At 42.1% G+C, this 22,710-nt stretch overlaps 1 protein-coding gene across 1 annotated transcript; it reads right to left on the bottom strand.

The window, feature by feature from the left end:
• Nucleotides 1-596: 596 nt before the first annotated feature.
• On the bottom strand, nt 597-14,808 carry LOC125372644 (serine palmitoyltransferase 1-like). Its single transcript, XM_048383123.1, has 11 exons — nt 14,652-14,808; nt 14,053-14,160; nt 8,809-8,912; nt 8,162-8,255; nt 7,619-7,691; nt 7,149-7,281; nt 6,243-6,372; nt 5,043-5,132; nt 4,230-4,337; nt 1,470-1,565; nt 597-701 (listed from the first exon to the last, which is right to left on the bottom strand). Exons 1-11 carry the CDS (start codon nt 14,706-14,708, stop codon nt 597-599), a joined length of 1,098 nt encoding a protein of 365 aa, XP_048239080.1. The 5' UTR covers nt 14,709-14,808.
• Nucleotides 14,809-22,710: the final 7,902 nt, after the last annotated feature.

Below are 22,710 nucleotides of genomic sequence, written 5' to 3'. Positions count from 1 at the left end.
TCCAACAGAAGTAGGGAGGTGTTCATTATGCTTTAAGTATGCGTTGTATGTACTGGCTGAGTGATCTGATGACTCCCATTGGTGGTGATGATGATGATGATGATGATGATGATGATGTTTTGAGGAAGATGTGTTTGTTGCTTAAGCCACATTCAGCAATATTTCAGCTGTATGTAAATAATCAAGCTTGATTGGTTGATTTGTTGTTTAACGCCACACTCAGCAATATTCCAGCTATATGACGGAGTTCTGTAAATAATCGAGTCTGGACCAGACAATCCAGTGATTGATATCATGAGCATCGATCCACGCAATTGGGATCGATGACATGCATCAACCAAGTCAGCGAGCCTGACCACCCGATCCCGTTAGTCGCCTTTTACGACAAGCATAGTCACCTTTTCGGCAAGCATGGGTTGCTGAAGACCTATTCTACCCCGGAATCTTCACAGGTTAATCAAGCTTGAACCAGACAAACAAGTGAGATGCACTACAATTCATGGTATCAGGGTACAATGACAGGCACCCAACCAAGTCACAGTGACCACTCGATCCACTAAGTCCCTTGTAGGCGAAGGGGTCGCTGTTACTGAGGTCTACTCACCAGGCTGGTTCTCCAGGATGCTTATGGCTTGTGTGGCAGCTGAAGCCAGCATGGGGGGCAAGGAGGCCGAGAAACAGTAGCCCAGTCCTGACAGACGCTGGAACACGGACAGACATCGTCACCATCAACAGGCACCAAAGAAGCCATTCTGACAAAACTGCATATCACGTTCACCCCAAATATCAGACATAATTGAATTCTTTTCCCCCAATAAATTCCAAGATGCTTTTGTATAAAAAAGACCAGATGAGGTGAAATAAGGTTGCAATTATATTCCGATGCGTGTGTGGTTGCTTGTACTAGGAAGGACTCATGCTGGTTTTATGGCGCTAGCCAAATGAGATACCATGCAGCAGTTGATTATGATTACCCTCCTCAGTCACAGCATATAGCCACTCCCAGGCAGGGAAACAAGAATACCATATTTAATATCTCTTGTACCGTGGGTGAGTGGGTGCGTGGATGAGAGTGAGTGAGTGATAAGTGAGTGAGTGAGTGAGTGAGTGAGTGAGTGAGTGAGTGAGTGAGTGAGTGAGTGAGTGAGTGAGTGAGTGAGTGAGTGAGTGAGTGATGCAGGTCTCAGACATTTACAATTTTGGTGGAACCCACAAACATGGGTATTGTGCTGACAAACCTAGAAACAGCGAACTGTGGCGCCTTAGATGATTGAGAACCTTGGTTACTCAGACGATTAAGAAGTTTCGAATAAAACCATTATTGTTTTGATCGTTAGACTTGATAAAAATCATTCCTATGCTTACCTGGTGATCAATGACGTATTTCCGCCCAAAACAGAATCATTCCTATGCTTACCTGGTGATCAATGACGTATTTCCGCCCACAACAGAATCATTCCTATGCTTACCTGGTGATCAATGACGTATTTCCGCCCACAACAAAATCCCCCGATGGAGGCAATGGAGTTCTCTAGAGATGCAGCAATCAGATCAATTTCTTCTATCTGTAAAAACAATATAATCACAAGATAACAGTAATGCAATATATAAATAATTGTTCTACAGTCTAACAGACTTTTTATAATTAAGATGTTTTGATTTAGCTAGTTGAAGGAAAATAGGAATCAGAGCATTTCCCTTATTTACATCCTGATACAACAGTAAGCAATATTCCTTCTTGCTTCAATCAAATAACAGTGTAGAACAGTCGCCCAAACACACCCTCCAACCACCTCACTCCAGCATGCTCCTGTACTACTCCTAACCCACCTTTTCCCACGATTGCCCACATACTGGTGACCAAGCTGCCAGGCGGGGCGGGTGAAACTTCAGTCACTGACGACAGGCCTGCATGGACCAGAGGATGAAACAAATTCCACCATGCCCGTGGAACACTGACGACAGGCCTGCATGGACCAGAGGGTGAAACAAATTCCACCATGCCCGTGGAACACTGACGACAGGCCTGCATGGACCAGAGGGTGAAACAAATTCCACCATGCCCGTGGAACACTGACGACAGGCCTGCATGGACCAGAGGGTGAAACAATTTCCACCATGCCCTTGAACACTGACGACAGGCCTGCATGGACCAGAGGGTGAAACAAATTCCACCATGCCCGTGGAACCCTGACGACTGGCCTGCATGGACCAGAGGGTGAACAAAATTCCACCATGCCCGTGGAACACTGACGACAGGCCTGCCTGGACCACAGGGTGAACCAAATTCCACCATGCCTGTGGAACACTGACAACAGACCTGCCTGGACCACAGGGTGAACCAAATTCCACCATGCCCGTGGAACACTGACAACAGGCCTGCATGGACAAGAGGGTGAAACAAATTCCACCTTGCCAGTGGAACAAGGAGGAGTCCTCAACTCGTTTCCCCCCGATGATTTGTAGGGTCTGGGAGAGAGTCAATTCCAGTTGAAACGAGGGATCCCTCATCAGGAAACAGTCAATGTACGCTGACAGGGAACAACCCGAGGGGTTTGGTAATATGAGTGAAAAAACACAGGGCCGTAGAGATGTCAGACGGTAGGACTTGCCATTTGTTATGTCGGCTATTGAAGAAAAAATCATCCAAAACAATGGAGGTTTGTCCATGAAATTGCACACAGATTGTGAATCATAGGCAGTTACAATGAATATTTCTTCAGACCCAGGAAGATGCAGCTGTAAAATCCTTACGTAATGACCTCTGGAGACAGGGGTTCTATTACCTCCTTGTCCAGAAGCCTGATGTTGTCCTATAACGACTCCAAAGTTAGGCAAGGTACGTCAGTTGGAGAGGCGATACAGTGCTATAAAGGGTAAGGGGTACCCGTAGCGGAGAGTCTGAATGACCCAGCAGTCCGGGAAGAGTTGGTCCCAGTTTTGCCAGAACAACTGGAGGTGTCTGCCAAGAGAATAGTCATGAAGAGGGACGACTGGTTGCAATAGGTCCCAGTCATCCACACAGGAAGGAACATCACTGCAGACCATGCTGATTAGGAGGGCTGAGTGCCCAAGAAGACGTGGCCTGGGTCAAAGGCTGGACCCAATTGAGTTGCTTAGCCCAGGGCCGATAGGGTGTCCTACGCGAATACTGGGTACCCCTCTCATTGTCAAAGAGTTTTTCGGACGACCAAGGTTTACATAAAGCTCCAACATGAGGAATGGGCGTCACCCCGGATCCTCAATATAAGCAGGACGGAGCCCGTGGCATGCATGAGAAGTTGAGCCAAGTCCACAAATAATCTCAACCAAAGCAGAGGGCAGTTCCCTCAGGAAGTCCTTCATCAGCAGGCCAATTCTTGTCACAAACCTGCACGAAGGTGATAATGAGAGACAATGGCAGGAGGGACAGACGGAACTCATAGTCGATGGACATCAGTGATCTGTAATCAATCTTGAGTCGCAAAGAAGTAAACGACCTTTGACTGTAGATTTATATGAGATATTAACAATAACAAAGACACAAAGGACCACCCCATTAGTGGATGGTAAAAGATATGTATTGTGCAATGAACACAGGAAGGTAAGTTGCCGTTTTGTCATTCATTGAGACCCTGAAAAATGTTACACAAGGGTTGAAATAGATCAGCAAACCCAAATGACAAACTTAGTCTATTCCAATCATAAACTGGGAGCGAAGCAAATACAGGTCTGTCCAATACGGTTTGGTTGGTTGGTTGGTTTGTTTGTTACGCTGCACTCAGCAATATTCCAGGCATATGACGGCGGTCTGTAAATAATCGAGTCTCGACCAGACAATCCAGTGATTGACATCATGAGCATCGATCCACGCAATTGGGATCGATGACATGCATCAACCAAGTCAGCGAGCCTGACCACCCGATCCCGTTAGTCGCCTCTTATGACAAGCATAGTCGCCTTTTACAGCAAGCATGGGTTGCTAAAGACCTATTCTACCCCGGATCTTCACGGGTCCGGAACAATACGGACTATGTAGGTAAAGGTGACGAGTAGTACAGAAGCATGCTGGGAGCCAGGTGGTCAGAGTGTGTGTCCGGGAGGTTGTTTTACACTGTTCTACACTGTCATATGATCAAAGAAAGAAGAAATATTGCATACTTTTTTTAATTTAAAATATGTGTAAGTAACTAAAAGTAAAGTTAAGGAAAATACTGACAATTTGACAAATTATGACTCAGATATCTTACATTCACATTGAAATATTCAGTGACGCCTCGGCCCGTCTTCCCCAGGACACCAAATGAGAGGCTCTCTTCCAAGAAAATGCGAACCTTGTACTTCCACTTGAGCTCCACCTGGTGACCGAAAGATGACATCATACAGTTTGTTTGTTTGTTGTCTAAAAACTTGCAATGATCCAGCTAAAAGATGCAGCCCGAACATGGTCAAGTCTGGACCAGACAATCAAGTGATTGGTACTGTGAGCAACAATCCATTGTGTTGAGGTATGAGACAACACTATCAGGTTGCTGGGGATCTATTCTGACCCGGAATCCCCCTAGTCTGACTAGCAATGTGCACACCTGGACAATTTTTCGGGGCACACCTACAGTTCACACGTGGACAATTCTACGGGGCACACCTGGACAAGTCTACAAGGCACACCTGCAGGGCACACTTGGACAAGTCTACAAGGCACACCTGCAGGGCACACCTGGACAAGTCTACAAGGCACACCTGCAGGGCACACTTGGACAAGTCTACAAGGCAAACCTGGACAAGTCTACATGGCACACCTGGACAAGTCTACAAGGCACACCTGGACAAGTCTACAAGGCACACCTGGACAAGTCTACAAGGCACACCTGGACAAGTCTACATGGCACACCTGGACAAGTCTACAAGGCACACCTGGACAAGTCTACATGGCACACCTGGACAAGTCTACAAGGCACACCTGGACAAGTCTACATGGCACACCTGGACAAGTCTACATGGCACATCTGGACAAGTCTACATGGCACAGTGTTACCATAGCAACATCCATTTTAGGTACTCACAAGTTGAGGTAGAGGGCAGATGTCTCCATAGTTGACAAACAATCCTTCTGTAACTATAAAACGTCTCGTCACTTTGGCTTTCTTGGGATTCTGTAACAAAACAAAACAGTGAGCAGGGGGTAGATACGGGAATATCAGGTGTCAAATCGGCACATCCTGACATAATCAGTTCACCTGCTTAAGGTTCATTTCCTCTGACATTAGGTACAAGATGGGGTTTGGGTGTAATTCCCATTGTGGCTTAGAAAGATAGTAAGTGTCTGTTGAGTTAAATCAACAATTGGCATTGTGTTCCTCCTAATAAATAAGTTGGCCTCCATAAATTCTCTCTCTTTAATGTGTAAAAATTCAAAACGCCATTCAAAGATTCAAATCTATAATGATAAACATGCTCAACATACATTGTCCAAAGTTTTGTTATGAAGACATTACGGTCAGTCAACAGATGTCAGCTGCCCCCATTGATACTACTGAATGGTAAAGTGCATGAGCACACAGGTGGTGAGGTGAGGTGAAATGGGGGTTAATGTCGCGTCCAAGATTATTGCACTTATATAGCGACGTGCATGCACGTGTGTGTCTGCTTGTACTAGTCAGACTGATGCCGATTTATAGTGCTAGCCCACTGAGATACCATGCCGCAGTTTAACATGAATACCCCACTCAGACACAGTATACTGACTCCAAGCCGACCAGTCCTTGTATTAGCCCCTTAATGCCGAGCGCCAGACAGGGTAACAACTAGTACCATCTTTTAACGTCTTTTGGTATGACGCGGCCAGGGGATCGAACCCCGGACCTTCCGCTCTCCGGGCGGACGCTCTACCACTAGACCACGGAGACGGTCGCATGAGCACACAGACAGACACTGGTATACTGAAGGTCGTGTATATAATTCTTCCAGTCTGGTTCTGGATCAGAGCCATCAAGATTTTAACAAGTGGTGTCAGGTGACCAAATAAGTGTGCAGCCATGTTGATATTAGCAATAACGGATGCACTGAAGACAAACTAAACATTTCAGACTATTTTGATTCACTCTTAATGACAATTACTGTAAATTATCCAAATACAAAAACGGTTGCAGATATATTTCAAGGTCTCATTTTTGAAAGGTTTTGTGCTCTGTAGGCTCACCATGGGAAAATTGAAAACAACAAATATTACTCTGGACTGATCTCAAAATAAACCCCTGAAATACCTTCTTATCGTTTTGTTGTTGCTCAATAAGAAGTCGCTCCAAGTCGGCCATGTCATTGTGCTTGAAGAACTTGACAATGCTACGAGATGCCACCAGACCTTTCTGGATGGAGAAGCAGACTCCCTCATCACTGTACAAACAACAACAGTGGCATGGTTAGAAGAAAACAGTTTGGGTTGCACACTACAAACTACTTCATTGTTCATTTCGTACGTGTCAGTGTTCATTGTATTTCTTTGTTTGTTGTTTAATGCCGAACTCAACCTATATGACGATGGTCTGTAAATAATTGAGTCTGGACCAGACAATCCAGCGATTTATATCATGAGCATCATTCCACACAATGGGGGATACGATGACATGTATCAACTAAATCAGCAAGTCTGACCACCCGATCCTGTTAGTCACCTCTTACGCCAAACATAGTCGCCTCCTACGGCAGGCATGGGTTGCTGAAGACCCATTCTACCCAGGATCTTCATGGGGCTTGAATTCATTGTCATGCTCCTTTAAAAAGTATTTCATGTTGTCCTATCTCAGCAAATGTTTTCGGGGAAGCTTAAGGAATGCCGGCTGTAGACATTTACCACTTGATGAAACACAAGAGCTCAGGATGAATCTAGAACCAAGCAGACTGGATAGGTAAGGAAAGCAACTCTGCATATCTGCTTGCCATATCTCTGTCCCCTGACTTCACAAAACACAACATAGATGTTTCAACTTTCATGTGATAACATGTCTTCGTATTATTCTTACTTCAACCCACATGGTGCTTACCATGCTTACATGAAAACCTTTATATATTAATCCTACACTAAATCTAGGCACACTTCTATGACATGTTTAGAATCCATGCTGTGTGTGAAGGAAACTGGAAATAGCATCTGATGTTGATGTGAAACTTACCAGAACACTATGTCCCCCCTCTTCGAATAGGCTGGGATAGCGCTGGCAATGGTGGCAAACCCGTAAGAATACAAGATGGCTTCCTCACAATTCATGAACTTGGCCAGTTTCTCTTCCAGTTCCAGGTGAACGTCTGAGAAGGAAATCAATGGTGGAAATAGGTCGCATCTTGTCACTAACACATGTCAATAATCATTCAAACATGTGATGGTTTAAAAAGCAACTGGAAATATATTCTTTCTTACTGACCTCAAACTAAAAGTTAATCTTTGGGACTGGTCATTTATTATAGGGGGTGGTTTTCTCACACACACCCTCCCCCATAGATGTAACATATTTTTTATATTTATCTTTTACTACACATAGTACCTTATGAAAGTTTGATTTGATATAAGAATAACAAATAAATATCAATCACATGTCAACAAATTCCCAGTATAAGAAACGGTTACAGTTTCTCAGTTTCTTACCCATGGTTCCGTAAAAGCCTCTCGGTCCACATGAGCCTACCCCATAGACTTTCAGTGCTGCTATGGCCTTCGCCTACAAAATGCAAAGGATTACTTAACCGTCAGCATTGGTGGTCAGGCTCACTGACTTGGTTGATGCATGTCATCATATCCCAATTGATCGATGTTCATGATGTCAATCACTGGATTGTCTGGTCCAGATCCGATTATTTACAGACCGCCTTCATATAGCTGGAATATTGCTGAGTGCGGCGTTAAACAAACAAACAAACAAACAAACACAGCAACACTGTGTCTTCGTTTAAGCATTCAACTGACTGGAAAGAAAGCCACAATGACCAAATGACAATAGCCTAGCCTAGTAGAGTAGAGCCTAATAGAGTTAGTATAATGTGCGAAACTGCTCCATCTTCTATTGTTATTCGGATCTACCAAACTCATTGGATGACAACAAATCTGTGAACCATAAAACAGAAAGAGCAGGGTTCAAATGGCAGTCACATAACAAACAGGTCGAACCATGTAAACTATTAAATATCAAACCTCAATGCTTTTATCATTGATCATGCCAAGGAAGTCGAGAGTGGCCATGTTGATACACCGCTTGCCATTGATGGTAACATACTTGTCTGGACGGCTGAAATCAGAAACATGATTGTTCCGCAAACAGGTCGAATTACCATGACCACAGTGAGTAAGTGAGTGAGTCTTAACGCAACTTTGATCAATATTCCAGTTATGTCATGGCGTGAAAACTTACTGTGGGGGGGGGGGGGGGGGGTGAGTGAGTGAGAGAGAGAGAGAGAGAGAGAGAGAGAGAGAGAGAGAGAGAGAGAGAGAGAGAGAGAGAGAGAGAGAGAGAGAGAGAGAGAGAGAGAGAGAGAGAGAGAGAGAGAGTATGGTTTTATGCTACTTTTAGCAATATTCCAGCAATATCACAGCAGGACAACAGAAATGGGCTCCACACATTGTACCATGTTGGGAATCAAACCCAGGTCTTCAGGTCAATGAGCAACGCTTTAACCACTAACCTACTAGACGGTGCCTCTGACACAATGACCACTAAAGGAGACTGCTATATTGTCATATTGACTCAATACATTTTCATGAACAGTACATTGAAAGAAGGATGCTTTCTGGGAAAAATGATGGAGTTGCTTATAGACAAACGGTGTGCCGTCACCCCATACCCAGATATCATGTTCTGCTCCATGCTCTGCAGGATTGGGTGGTCGTCTGGCACATCAGGGGCCAAGGGCTCTGGCTGCCAGTCGGCAATAAGGTCTGCCTTTTCCTGTAAACAAATACATCATTTATTATTTCTCATGCACTTATATATTTCAGATAATACTTTTTAATGATATACCATTTGCATACAAACAAGGGACATTTTGAACAGAAACAAATGCTAACCATAGTTAAGTAATTACATATATAGTCACAGTCTGCAACTTTAGCCACTAGTCCGAGTCCAGAAAAATCTGTTAGGTCTAGTAAGCTCAGCTAACAGAAACGCCATATGATGACACTAAAATGTACTGAGAATGATGCTAAGAGCCAAGCGGAGGCCTGTTTTGGGCACAGACTGTTGTTACATGAACATCGCATCGATTAAATATAATGAGTGGTTAGTATTGATCAGGAAAACTTCAATTTAGTTCATATATCTGCACATTCTGCAGACCTGGAAAGTTCACTTGCTACAAAATATGCCAACATACCAATTTCATTAAAATCAAATCTAAGTTCTCGCTGCCGCTAAACAAAGATCTGAGGACATCCCATTTCGGGTCACAACCTTTCGCAAACTTTGACAGACCACTGAAATGACTATCAAGAAGCCGATATCAGCCAAATAGAAAGCAGCTTTCTCGAGCTTTTTATTTTAAAAACTGTAAAAAACCGAACATTCCCGAATGTCTAATATATGGTTGTGATTGTATGGCAGTGCTTCCCTTGTACTATGGAATGCCTCCTCCGTTCAAATGTTTATCCCACGTAAGCGAGAGATAGACCATAATTTAGACGGAATCAGTCCTACAGGCCATAACTGACGTTCGGAATATCCTGTTTTCGAGGTTGCATGATTAGAATACACATTCCAACTGTCACTTTCATGATCTGGTAAGCGACGCTTTCATTGGTCGGATGAAAGGTCGTTCTGACGTGACCCGTAATGGGATGTCCTCAGATCTTTGTTTAGCGATAGTGAGATTGGACAACATACATAGTCCACATAATAACACTAAAATCTACTCAAAATCATGTCAAGGGACATGTTGGAGCTAGTAGACTAGAAGATGTTGGCATAGACTGTCATCAGAATTGTTTTTATGTTATAACATCAACATAACAATATTGATATTCTATACTGAGAATGATAGTAACGATTAAGAAATATATTATGGTCCATCAAAATGTGACCTCTACTGGGGATGTGGTAACGTAATTGGTGATGTATATTAATGCTGTCATGTGACTATCGACATCTGCAAAGGGTTAGCATGGCAAATGGTACGTAGAAGACCACTAACTCTCAGTTCAAAATTGCTATAAAAACTACATTTTACCTCATCATGCAACCTTGTAATGGTTAACACAGGTATTCTGAATGACAATAACGTGGTGTACGACTGAATCTGTCACAATCACCTTCTCCCTCTTGCTTCAATGGGATAACTATTTGCACAAAAGAGATATTCCCAATCTCATTAAAATCAGAATCTAAGTTCTCGCTTCCGCAAAACAAAGATCTGGGGACATCCCATTACGGATCACATCAGAACAACCTTTTGCTAACTTTGACCGACCACTGAAATGAATAACCAGAAGTCGATATCAGCCAATGAGATAGCAGCTTTCTCGAGCTTTACGGCACTCGTTTCAACCTGGTGACTTCCATTTCAGACTACGCTTGAAAAAATTGTTGACACAGTTTTCGATTAAAATTTTCAAAACTGAACAAACGAACATTCCAGAATGTCTAATATATTGTTGCGATTGTATTGCAGAACTTCCCCTATACAGTGCAACGCTCCTCTGTTCAAATGTTTATCCCATGGAAGCGAGAGTTAGACAATATTTTTGACAGAATCATTCCGTAACTGTCGTTCGAAATACCCCGTGTTAAAGTTTTCAAGGTTGCATGATTAGAAAACACATTCCGACTGTCATTTTCATGATCTGGTAAGCGATGCTTTGATTGGTCGGATGAAATGTCGTTCTGACGTGACCCGTAATGGGATGTCCCCTGATCTTTGTTTAGCGATACCGAGAACTAAGATCTGATTTTAATGAGATTGGAGATATTCCATGGCCCATGGGAAGTACTGCTATACAACCTAAGTCATCTGTTAAACATTCCAGGTTGTTTTGTTCAGCTTTCAAATTCTAAGTCGAGAACTTTGTCAAAGTATTTTTCAAAGCGTAGTCTGGAATGTCAGTCACCAGTTTGAAACCAGACCTGGGGTATTTGTATTCAGATATTATTCATGACGAAAAATTGAGTATTCACATGTATTTATTTTTGTTAACAACTCATGAATACAAAGTAAACACAATTTATGGATACCATATTCGACGTAATAAGCGGCCCGCTCTAATAAGTGCCCACGGCGATATTTGCTAATATATTGGGACGTGAACAATCCCAATTAGCACCCCTTCCGATTGATCAATGTAAACAAGACTTATTCATTCGTGTATAATACGCACTCCTGTGTTATATGCACCATTAATTATGGGCAATTAAATTTTGGAAAAATATATCTGCCGTACATAAACATTTCAGGCTGTCAGCATAAACCATGACATTTATCTTTCAACTGGTTTTTTTCACCAAAATAATATTTTAATAAGAGCCCCCTATTTCTAATTTTGAGAGCGCCCTGGGCGCTTATTAAGTCGAATACGGTAACAACTTCTCTATTTACTGTAAAGGCGATGTTTCAGAACATATCCTTATACTGTTGTCAAGCAAGGCCATGAATACACATATTCATACTGTATACAGAGCTCCAGATAACTTTTTAAGCAATTGAGTTTTTACTCTAGGGTTTCTATTTTAATTGGGTAATAACATTTTTCATTGGGTAACCAATATTATTTCACTCATCCATTCATAACTCTATTGGGTTTTCCCCAAAATTAGTGACCATTTAAATTTTTTGAAAAAAAGGTGAAATAATGTTTTAGATGTATATAACTGTTCTAAATATATAGGCTTAACTCAGAAAGTAAATTAGCTCATAATTGTGTTTCGGAAATTAGCTCCGTTGTATGCATGCTGAAAAAGCTTCATTGGGTATTTACGCAAGCTGTTTTTATACATTTGAGTTTTTCATATAATGCATGCGTTTCTGTACGCAAGATAATTGAAAGTAATTGGGTTTTGAACATTTTTGGGGAGTATTTCATGCAAATACGCAGCTTATCTGTAGTTCTGTGTATTTGAATACTCTCTTCCAAACCCCTGTATTTATAATTACTTTAGGAATACATTATGAATACTTTTATTTTACACTAAATGATGTGTGATTGCTCAAATGATGTATTATATCATTTTTATTCTCCAGTATTTCTGGGTAGGTCACCTTTCCTATTTGTTATTGTATAGAATGTTAGAATGATCATAGTGTTGAAAAAGACAAGGTCCCCATCTGGTCTTTTATTTCATGTAACGACACTCCACAGACTAGTGATTTGCAAACTAGCTCACAATGGCAAAAAACACTACATGTTGATTTCAATATTGTTTACTAATGATTAAGCATAAACTAAATAACAAACATTTACACCTTTTTATTTTTGCTAATGATGCTAATTGAATTATATTAGTTTTATTTTTGTCCGTCACTTAAAGGCTCAGTTGGATTGTCCTGCACTAAACAGCCTCCCAGTTAATATTACATCCAGTCATGCTATTGTATAATCACAATTAACATGAACCATTGCACGAAAACACAAGCTGTTACATGAACAGCCGGGCTGAACCTCCCATTCTACAAGCAAACAATGGGCCTAATCAGCAGGTTGCCATATGCCTTTGTTCTTGCCTAGCGACTCATTCTGGTTTGTTCACACTAAAATCGGTTTGGTTCATTCTGGATCAGGTGTAAAACTTGTCCATCAGGTGACTATTTTTTTATTGCTTCTGATTGGCCAATTAGGTTCAGCCTTGTGACTTTGTGCATTTCCCTAACCATGTGCCACTTTGAACTGCACATTGCAGGAGGAAAGGGCACGCTGGGCATGCTGGGCACATTGGCTCAGGATCCGATACATATCAAAATATTTGTATGAGCTCATATCTGAAGTGCATAACCCATATTTTTTATAGACAGGATATTTAAATGCCTGGCACACTGATGATTTACAGTTGGCAGTATCAAGTATGGCACAATGGATGAAAATATTTACTTTTTCACTACTAATTTTAACTACTAGTGTTTGGACAAACATTTATTAAAGAATACATTTAAGGTAAGAATCGATATGTTTTACGTAGGGGGCAACTGTGATCAATACTTGCATCGGCAATTCAAATATTGCGATCCACCGATGCATTGGTGTATCGTCCTATCACTAACTTCATATGTACCTAATGTTGAGAGGTCGGATGTGTGTTATGTCAAGTCAGCAGCTTTGATGACATCACACCTCTCTTTTTAACGCGACAAATCACGATCAATATGGGTTTTAGAAAACAGCATATAGTATGACTCTACAATATCGCTGGCTCTATATTATCGCGGTCTCTGCAAATGTTGTAATCCACACACCCTGTCGACTGTTTACTAACGTATATCTAAGCACAATATTTCATCGCTTGATCGAATACAGGACTCGTTGTGGTATGTCATGGCTACTTGTAAGTATACACGCTAACTTATTATTATAGTTTCTGTAATGTTTTTTAAAATTTAATTACCCCTACATCCGTTCAAAAGTGGTTAGAATAAAACCCACTGGTTTGGACAATGTCCTGTGTCCCAAACTCGGTTGTATGCATACTGATTATGCATAATTCAAAACAGGAAGTGATGTTAAGTGCCTAATCCACATGTATCACACCACAAAATACAAAATAGTGACACCATGATCAAATAGAGTTGCCTGCCCTTGAGTAACTAATGACAGGTACTTTGTTTACCGAACTCGATCAAGAAAATCAGCAGCGATCAATTGATGTGTCATAAAAGTTTAACAAAGAATCAGAAACATTTTCCATATGACATATTTATATAGGTTAGTAAGCGTGAGCCATTACAGTCCATTAAAAATGAACTACCGCAATAACATAGCGCACGATGCTACTCAACAGCAACATCCAGTAGATGGTCATCAGGGTAAACAAATGTTTCCAAATAGATTGCACACCTAATAAACATTGTACAATAGGATTTGCTTGGTCACCACTCCAAAAGTGTACAAACCTTTTCTGTTAAGACTGTTCTTTCTGGAGCATAGCTCTTGGAGAATAAGAGAAGCTTGAAGATCCATACTATCAACAGAGCTTCAAACACCAAGTGGTAAGCTGGCGCCTGCAATGTATAATTATTCCTGTTATGTCTAACGCCTGTTTCATATATATGATATTCTGAAATACCTAAATTATGATAATTCTATTTGAAATACATGAGCTCATTGTGGAATGACTGTGTTCTACGCAATAAATATTTCATAAAACATGTTTACTTCATTGTTTTCTTTAACTAATAGCTTATGTAATAAGTTAGAAAACAAAGTTAGATTTGTATTATAAAACCAACTAAGCAAATTAAACCATTATTACGATATGCTTATGAACGAAATTACATGATTTATGGCATAATAACAAATACATTCCATTCTGATGACAATATGAGCCAAATATACTGTTAGGCCGGCTCCCATCACGAAAACAGAGCAGGTGCACCTTACCGAAAGAAACACAAACGTGAAAATCAGTCATCAGTTTCATGAAGGATATGTAAATACTCATATTCTATGGTGTTAAAAAATAGTAATACATCTTCTACATTCTATTTCTCACCTGTATAAAACCTTGTATGAGGTCATACATGTCCCAAGTTGCTGGCAGGATAGCCATTGTGATGCTTGTCGTGAAGGTAGCGAGAGTTACAAAGGGGAGGTAATCCGGTTAACAAGTTGAATCTTGTACACGCCCATGGGTTGTAAAACCGGCGCAACCATGCTCACTGAACCGAAAACACAAGGATTTTAAATTTGGATGATTAATTTGATATTGTATTCTGGGTCAACAACTTATTTGTGGTCGATCATTTTTCAGAAATTCATTATTCAAAATAACACTGTATCCATGGATTTAAATACATATTAAAAATCTCATCTTTGAAAAAGATATAACTATCAGGTTTACTTATAACCTTTGGTTAATTTGAACAGTGTGCAATTTTGTGATATATTCAATTGTGTGTAAGTATTTAATAAGTAAAACATTCCCATTTAATCAGATGTTGATAACTATATCAATTACTGTCTGGAGTCAACAGAACTACATCTAGATTTAGAAATCAGTTAATCAGAATCACAGCAGGTGCAATAATGATAATAATAACAACAATAATAATGTGCATATTTATAATGTGCCAATCCACATCCAACAGTGTGCTCAAAGCACTACATTATTAATCCAGTCAATGGATGAGTGTCGGCTTGATTTTCATTCTCAGCTCCCTGGGGAGTATACAACCCAAGCTGCTTGTGAGGGGCTAGAAGGTTAACAGTCACATTACCATTCACTGCTGGGTTAACAGAGGCACATTTCGACCAAAGTCACTTGCCTCAGGAGACACCGCATGTAACATGTGCTTCAGTGTGTAGCAGGACTGAAGTTCTAGAAACTCGATCAGGAGCCAAGCTGACGAATCTGGTCACCCATCCAGCTACCCTCTGCAACCAACACTGCTTAACTTCACCTGATTTCTGCGCTGTGCACAGGACCGCGTGACATGATCATCGTCATCACCATCATCATAATACTCATTGAATCATCACAAAACCCATCTTCCCGAAGCAAGTGAGTAAACTGACTATAAAAGTCCAGTTTCCACCCTTGCCGAACTAGGATGGTATTAATGAGTTACATTTTGGCTGGACTGATGAGTCTATGCATAGTCCAATCAAAATCGCGTTCCGAAATTGAAATCTGGTTCGTAAATTGTCATGCAGAATTCGGTCGATTGCAAGATTTGCAAAGCATGTACACCACTAACTCGTTGTCAACAGATATTTTCAAAATCTTTTCATGTTTTTAATAAAGGTGTTCATGTGATTTGATGCACTTCGCGATGTAAGACTCGTTTTATCATAGTTATGGATGTTGATTATCAATCAGATCGTCTTGACTGGGCGCCACCGTTTGAAAGAAATGCAAGTGATACCAGAGGTGGAATCTGATTGGTCTATAGGGGAGGCATAGAAGGGACATAACTCTTAACAGCCACTGGTGGCACTATGATCGAGCCCATGAATTCCAGCCTAGTTGGCAAGGGTGGAAACTGGACTTTTTAAGTCAGTTAACTCTCTTGCCTCGGGAAGATGCACAAAACCCAGCTGGGCAAACATGGCGATTGGCATCAACATCTTTGGTCATAAGTTTTATTAAATGAAATATATGGTCTCTGCCTGTACCTATGAAGTTAAATATGCTGACAGTTGTCATTTTTTACATTTTTACATCCATAATTATATTTTGAAAGTGTTTTCCAGATCACTTCAAATTCTGTCAACCATGAAGTCTTGCTGTATGTGATGCTCAGGTTTGTGGCCTCTCACAGTATGTTGCACTGTATTTGTGTCAGGCCATCTTAAATTGCCAGTTTCCTATTTTTTTTGTCTTTGTCAGAATATATTTGGGCTTCTGCATCTTTGATTGTTTTTGGTGTGTATTTCCAATTACCAAGTTTGCGTATTTATTGGCACAAAAAGCATTTAATGTGGAATATAATTATTATTGTGACAAGTTTTGTTTTACTTCCAACCTAGTCTGTTTACCAATGTCATTCATCTTCAAATCTTTGATGTAAGTGAGTTTGGGAAGGGTGAGGTGTGTGTGGGATGAGGCAGTCTGTCTGGCTGGCTGCTTGTGGTTGTTGGTTTGTTGTTTTACGCCGCACTCAGCAATATTCCAGCTCTGTGACGGCGGTCTGTAAATAATCGAGTCTGAACCAGACAAACCAGTGATTGACATCATGAGCATCGATATACGCAATTGGGATACGCTGACATCAACCAAGTCAGTGAGCCTGACCACCTGATCCCGTTAGTCGCCTTTTACGACAAGCATATTCACCTTTTATGGCAAGAAAGGGTTGCTGAACACCTATTCTACCACGGGTCTCCTACATTATAGGGACAGTGGTCAAGGGGTGTTGAAAAACAATCATATGAATAGTAATCATAAAATTTCTTTTTTTATTGATGTCTTAAAATATTGTTACTTGTCTTCGATAAAAGATGGAAGGAAAAGTGCCAAGATGAAAGGACACACCCTTCCCAAAAAGGTTGGTGTTTCAATCCCCTGGCCGTGTCATACCAAAAGACATGGTATTTTTTGTTTCCTTGCCTAGCTCTGGCCATAAAGGGGATAAAACTAGAACTAGTTAGTATACTGTGTCTGTGTGGGGAATCCATTTTAAACTGTGGCATGGAATCTCTGTGGGCTAGCACTATCAAACAAGCATAAATCTAGCCTACCACAAGCAGTGAAGATTTACAGATTTACAGTCTGCCGTCATATAGCTGGAATATTGCTGAGTGTGGCTTTTAACAAACAAACAAACAAAAACATATAATGTAGGAAGAAAACAAACACTCAAAACTGATGTGAATAAAGGCCTTTGTATGTTATCCATAGATATGTAATACAGATGTGTAAACAAGAATATTTTTTATTGGGTCACAACATATGAATTATTTGCTCGTCAGCTTTTTTATTTTTGTGTATATAAAAGATTATTTTCTAAAAAAAGAGTTAATTTCTGTATTTTGATTATACTGTTGTAGTGTTACCGTAGTTGACATAATAAGCACCCTGCTCACCCCAGTGATATTTGCTAATCCCAATTAGCACCCCTTCTGTTCAATGTACTCAAGACCTATTTATTTGCATATAATACACACTCATGTGTTATATGCTCCCTTAATTATGGGCAATTATATTCTGGAAAAATATATCTGTCATACATAAGCATTTCAGGCTGTCAGCATAAACCACGAAATCTATCTTTCAACTCTGTTTTTTCACCATAATAATTTTATAATAAGAGCACCCTATTTCTAATTTTGAGAGCGCCCTAGGCGCTTATTACGAAAACAGTAGTTGTTTTGTCAGTGATGCATGTTCTGCATTAGTCAGTATTCTAGACTCCGAGCAATTGAGTATTTTCTTAGGTTTAAATAATAAATGTAGTGCTTACAGAATCTTTACATTTCCAGCATCATATCATACAGATGTCCATGTACTTGTTATCGCAAAGTTTCCTTGGTTATACAATACTTGCTTCAACCAGAAATAAAACTTGTGTAGGATCAACTGAAATCTCCTTGGAGATGTTCCTTTATTGTCCATTGATTGGATTGTTATCAACAGATTCTACACTATCATACAGAGTACAAATGCAGGGCCACATCTTCCGTAGAATTTTACAGAAATTCAACTTGATATAGAGTATATATTCTCAGGTCAGAATTGGTCTTCAGCAGTCCATGTGTGCCACCCTCCTTAAAGATCCAGGTCAGAATTAGTCATCAGCAGCCCATGTTTGCCACCCTCCTTGAAGATCCAGGTCAGAATTGGTCTTCAGCAGCCCATGTTTGCCACCTTCAGTGAAGATCCAGGTCAGAATTGGTCTTCAGCAGCCCATGTTTGCCACCCTCCTTGAAGATCCAGGTCAGAATTTGTCTTCAGCAGCCCATGTTTGCCACCTTCAGTGAAGATCCAGGTCAGAATTGGTCTTCAGCAGCCCATGTTTGCCACCCTCCTTGAAGATCCAGGTCAGAATTGGTCTTCAGCAGCCCATGTTTGCCACCCTCCTTGAAGATCCAGGTCAGAATTGGTCTTCAGCAGCCCATGTTTGCCACCCTCCTTAAAGATCCAGGTCAGAATTGGTCTTCAGCAGCCCATGTTTGCCACCCTCCTTGAAGATCCAGGTCAGAATTGGTCTTCAGCAGCCCATGTTTGCCACCTTCAATGAAGACCCAGGTCAGAATTGGTCTTCAGCAGCCCATGTTTGCCACCCTCAGTGAAGATCCAGGTCAGAATTGGTCTTCAGCAGCCCATGTTTGCCACCCTCCTTAAAGATCCAGGTCAGAATTTGTCTTCAGCAGCCCTTGTTTGCCACCCTCCTTAAAGATCCAGGTCAGAATTGGTCTTCAGCAGCCCATGTTTGCCACCTTCAGTGAAGATACAGGTCAGAATTGGTTTTCAGCAGCCCATGTTTGCCACCCTCCTTGAAGATCCAGGTCAGAATTGGTCTTCAGCAGCCCATGTTTGCCACCCTCCTTGAAGATCCAGGTCAGAATTTGTCTTCAGCAGCCCATGTTTGCCACCCTCCTTGAAGATCCAGGTCAGAATTTGTCTTCAGCAGCCCATGTTTGCCACCTTCAGTGAAGATCCAGGTCAGAATTGGTCTTCAGCAGCCCATGTTTGCCACCCTCCTTGAAGATCCAGGTCAGAATTGGTCTTCAGCAGCCCATGTTTGCCACCTTCAATGAAGACCCAGGTCAGAATTGGTCTTCAGCAGCCCATGTTTGCCACCCTCAGTGAAGATCCAGGTCAGAATTGGTCTTCAGCAGCCCATGTTTGCCACCCTCCTTAAAGATCCAGGTCAGAATTGGTCTTCAGCAGCCCATGTTTGCCACCCTCCTTAAAGATCCAGGTCAGAATTGGTCTTCAGCAGCCCGTGTTTGCAACCCCCAGTGAAGATCCAGGTCAGAATTGGTCTTCAGCAGCCCATGTTTGCCACCTTCAGTGAAGATCCAGGTCAGAATTGGTCTTCAGCAGCCCATGTTTGCCACCCTCCTTGAAGATCCAGGTCAGAATTTGTCTTCAGCAGCCCATGTTTGCCACCCTCCTTGAAGATCCAGGTCAGAATTTGTCTTCAGCAGCCCATGTTTGCCACCTTCAGTGAAGATCCAGGTCAGAATTGGTCTTCAGCAGCCCATGTTTGCCACCCTCCTTGAAGATCCAGGTCAGAATTGGTCTTCAGCAGCCCATGTTTGCCACCCTCCTTGAAGATCCAGGTCAGAATTGGTCTTCAGCAGCCCATGTTTGCCACCCTCCTTAAAGATCCAGGTCAGAATTGGTCTTCAGCAGCCCATGTTTGCCACCCTCCTTAAAGATCCAGGTCAGAATTGGTCTTCAGCAGCCCGTGTTTGCCACCCCCAGTGAAGATCCAGGTCAGAATTGGTCTTCAGCAGCCCATGTTTGCCACCTTCAGTGAAGATCCAGGTCAGAATTGGTCTTCAACAACCCATGTTTGCCACCCCCAGTGAAGATCCAGGTCAGAATTGGTCTTCAGCAACCCATGTTTGCCACCTTCAGTGAAGATCCAGGTCAGAATTGGTCTTCAGCAGCCCATGTTTGCCACCCTCCTTGAAGATCCAGGTCAGAATTGGTCTTCAGCAGCCCATGTTTGCCACCTTCAGTGAAGATACAGGTCAGAATTGGTCTTCAGCAGCCCATGTTTGCCACCCTCCTTAAAGATCCAGGTCAGAATTGGTCTTCAGCAGCCCATGTTTGCCACCCTCCTTGAAGATCCAGGTCAGAATTGGTCTTCAGCAGCCCATGTTTGCCACCCTCCTTAAAGATCCAGGTCAGAATTGGTCTTCAGCAGCCCATGTTTGCCACCCTCCTTAAAGATCCAGGTCAGAATTGGTCTTCAGCAGCCCGTGTTTGCCACCCCCAGTGAAGATCCAGGTCAGAATTGGTCTTCAGCAGCCCATGTTTGCCACCTTCAGTGAAGATCCAGGTCAGAATTGGTCTTCAACAACCCATGTTTGCCACCCCCAGTGAAGATCCAGGTCAGAATTGGTCTTCAGCAACCCATGTTTGCCACCTTCAGTGAAGATCCAGGTCAGAATTGGTCTTCAGCAGCCCATGTTTGCCACCCTCCTTGAAGATCCAGGTCAGAATTGGTCTTCAGCAGCCCATGTTTGCCACCTTCAGTGAAGATACAGGTCAGAATTGGTCTTCAGCAGCCCATGTTTGCCACCTTCAGTGAAGATCCAGGTCAGAATTGGTCTTCAGCAGCCCATGTTTGCCACCCTCCTTAAAGATCCAGGTCAGAATTTGTCTTCAGCAGCCCATGTTTGCCACCCTCCTTAAAGATCCAGGTCAGAATTGGTCTTCAGCAGCCCATGTTTGCCACCCTCCTTGAAGATCCAGGTCAGAATTGGTCTTCAGCAGCCCATGTTTGCCACCTTCAGTGAAGATCCAGGTCAGAATTGGTCTTCAGCAGCCCATGTTTGCCACCTTCAGTGAAGATCCAGGTCAGAATTGGTCTTCAGCAGCCCATGTTTGCCACCTTCAGTGAAGATTCAGATCAGAATTTGTCTTCAGCAGCCCATGTTTGTCACCTTCAGTGAAGATTCAGGTCAGAATTGGTGTTCAGCAGCCCATGTTTGCCACCCCAGTGAAGATTCAGGTCAGAATTGGTCTTCAGCAGCCCATGTTTGCCACCTTCAGTGAAGATCCAGGTCAGAATTGGTCTTCAGCAGCCCATGTTTGCCACCTTCAGTGAAGATTCAGGACAGAATTGGTCTTCAGCAGCCCATGTTTGCCACCTTCAGTGAAGATTCAGGTCAGAATTGGTCTTCAGCAGCCCATGTTTGCCACCTTCAGTGAAGATCCAGGTCAGAATTGGTCTTCAGCAGCCCATGTTTGCCACCTTCAGTGAAGATCCAGGTCAGAATTGGTCTTCAGCAGCCCATGTTTGCCACCTTCAGTGAAGATCCAGGTCAGAATTGGTCTTCAGCAGCCCATGTTTGCCACCTTCAGTGAAGATTCAGATCAGAATTTGTCTTCAGCAGCCCATGTTTGCCACCTTCAGTGAAGATTCAGGTCAGAATTGGTGTTCAGCAGCCCATGTTTGCCACCCCAGTGAAGATTCAGGTCAGAATTGGTCTTCAGCAGCCCATGTTTGCCACCTTCAGTGAAGATCCAGGTCAGAATTGGTCTTCAGCAGCCCATGTTTGCCACCTTCAGTGAAGATTCAGGACAGAATTGGTCTTCAGCAGCCCATGTTTGCCACCTTCAGTGAAGATTCAGGTCAGAATTGGTCTTCAGCAGCCCATGTTTGCCACCTTCAGTGAAGATCCAGGTCAGAATTGGTCTTTAGCAACCCATGTTTGCCACCTTCAGTGAAGATCCAGGTCAGAATTTGTCTTCAGTAGCCTATGTTTGCCACCCTCAGTAAAGATCAAGGTCAGAATTTGTCTTCAGCAGCCCATGTTTGCCACCCGCAATGCTTGTTTTCCTTTTTAAGAGGTGACTAACAGGATCAGGTGGTCAGGTTTGGTTAATGAAATTGTTTGATAGGCATTACTTGGAAGTTGACGGATGACAGAGTAGAGATAATTTATACATAACAACTTCTTCATTTACTGTAAATAAAGAAGTTGTTATCCATATGATCTCTACTTTGGTAAATGAAAGCCATTGTATCTCAATAATGTAGATTGATGCTCATGTCAATGACTTGATCATTTGGCCCAACTTAATTATTTACAGACCACCATCATAGAGATGGAATATTGCCAAGTGTGGCAATAAACAATAACCCTCCGGCGTCTTCCTTGTCTGCCTATGTCAGGCTAAGCATTGTGTTTGTTCACTTTGCTATGTCGGTATTGTCCATCCTACCTTTCCCAGCATCCTGGTTCAGCTGTTTAACACTGCTTTTAACTGTATTCCTGGTATATCACAGCGTGTCAGCTTAATGTGGGAGGAAAGCCTGAAGTGATGCAGGTCTCAGACGTTTACCACTTCGGTGAAACACACGAGCACGGGTATGGTCTTTTGGTATGACACGGTCGGGATTCGAACAGCGAATCTTCCGCTCTCCAGA

This window comes from Haliotis rufescens, unplaced genomic scaffold (genome assembly GCF_023055435.1).
Source record: "Haliotis rufescens isolate VD_foot unplaced genomic scaffold, xgHalRufe1.0.p SCAF_442, whole genome shotgun sequence".
NCBI classification, from domain to species: Eukaryota; Metazoa; Mollusca; class Gastropoda; order Lepetellida; family Haliotidae; genus Haliotis; species Haliotis rufescens.
The sequence above is the reverse complement of the archived record's forward strand: the minus strand, read 5'-3'. Positions and strand labels throughout refer to the sequence as shown.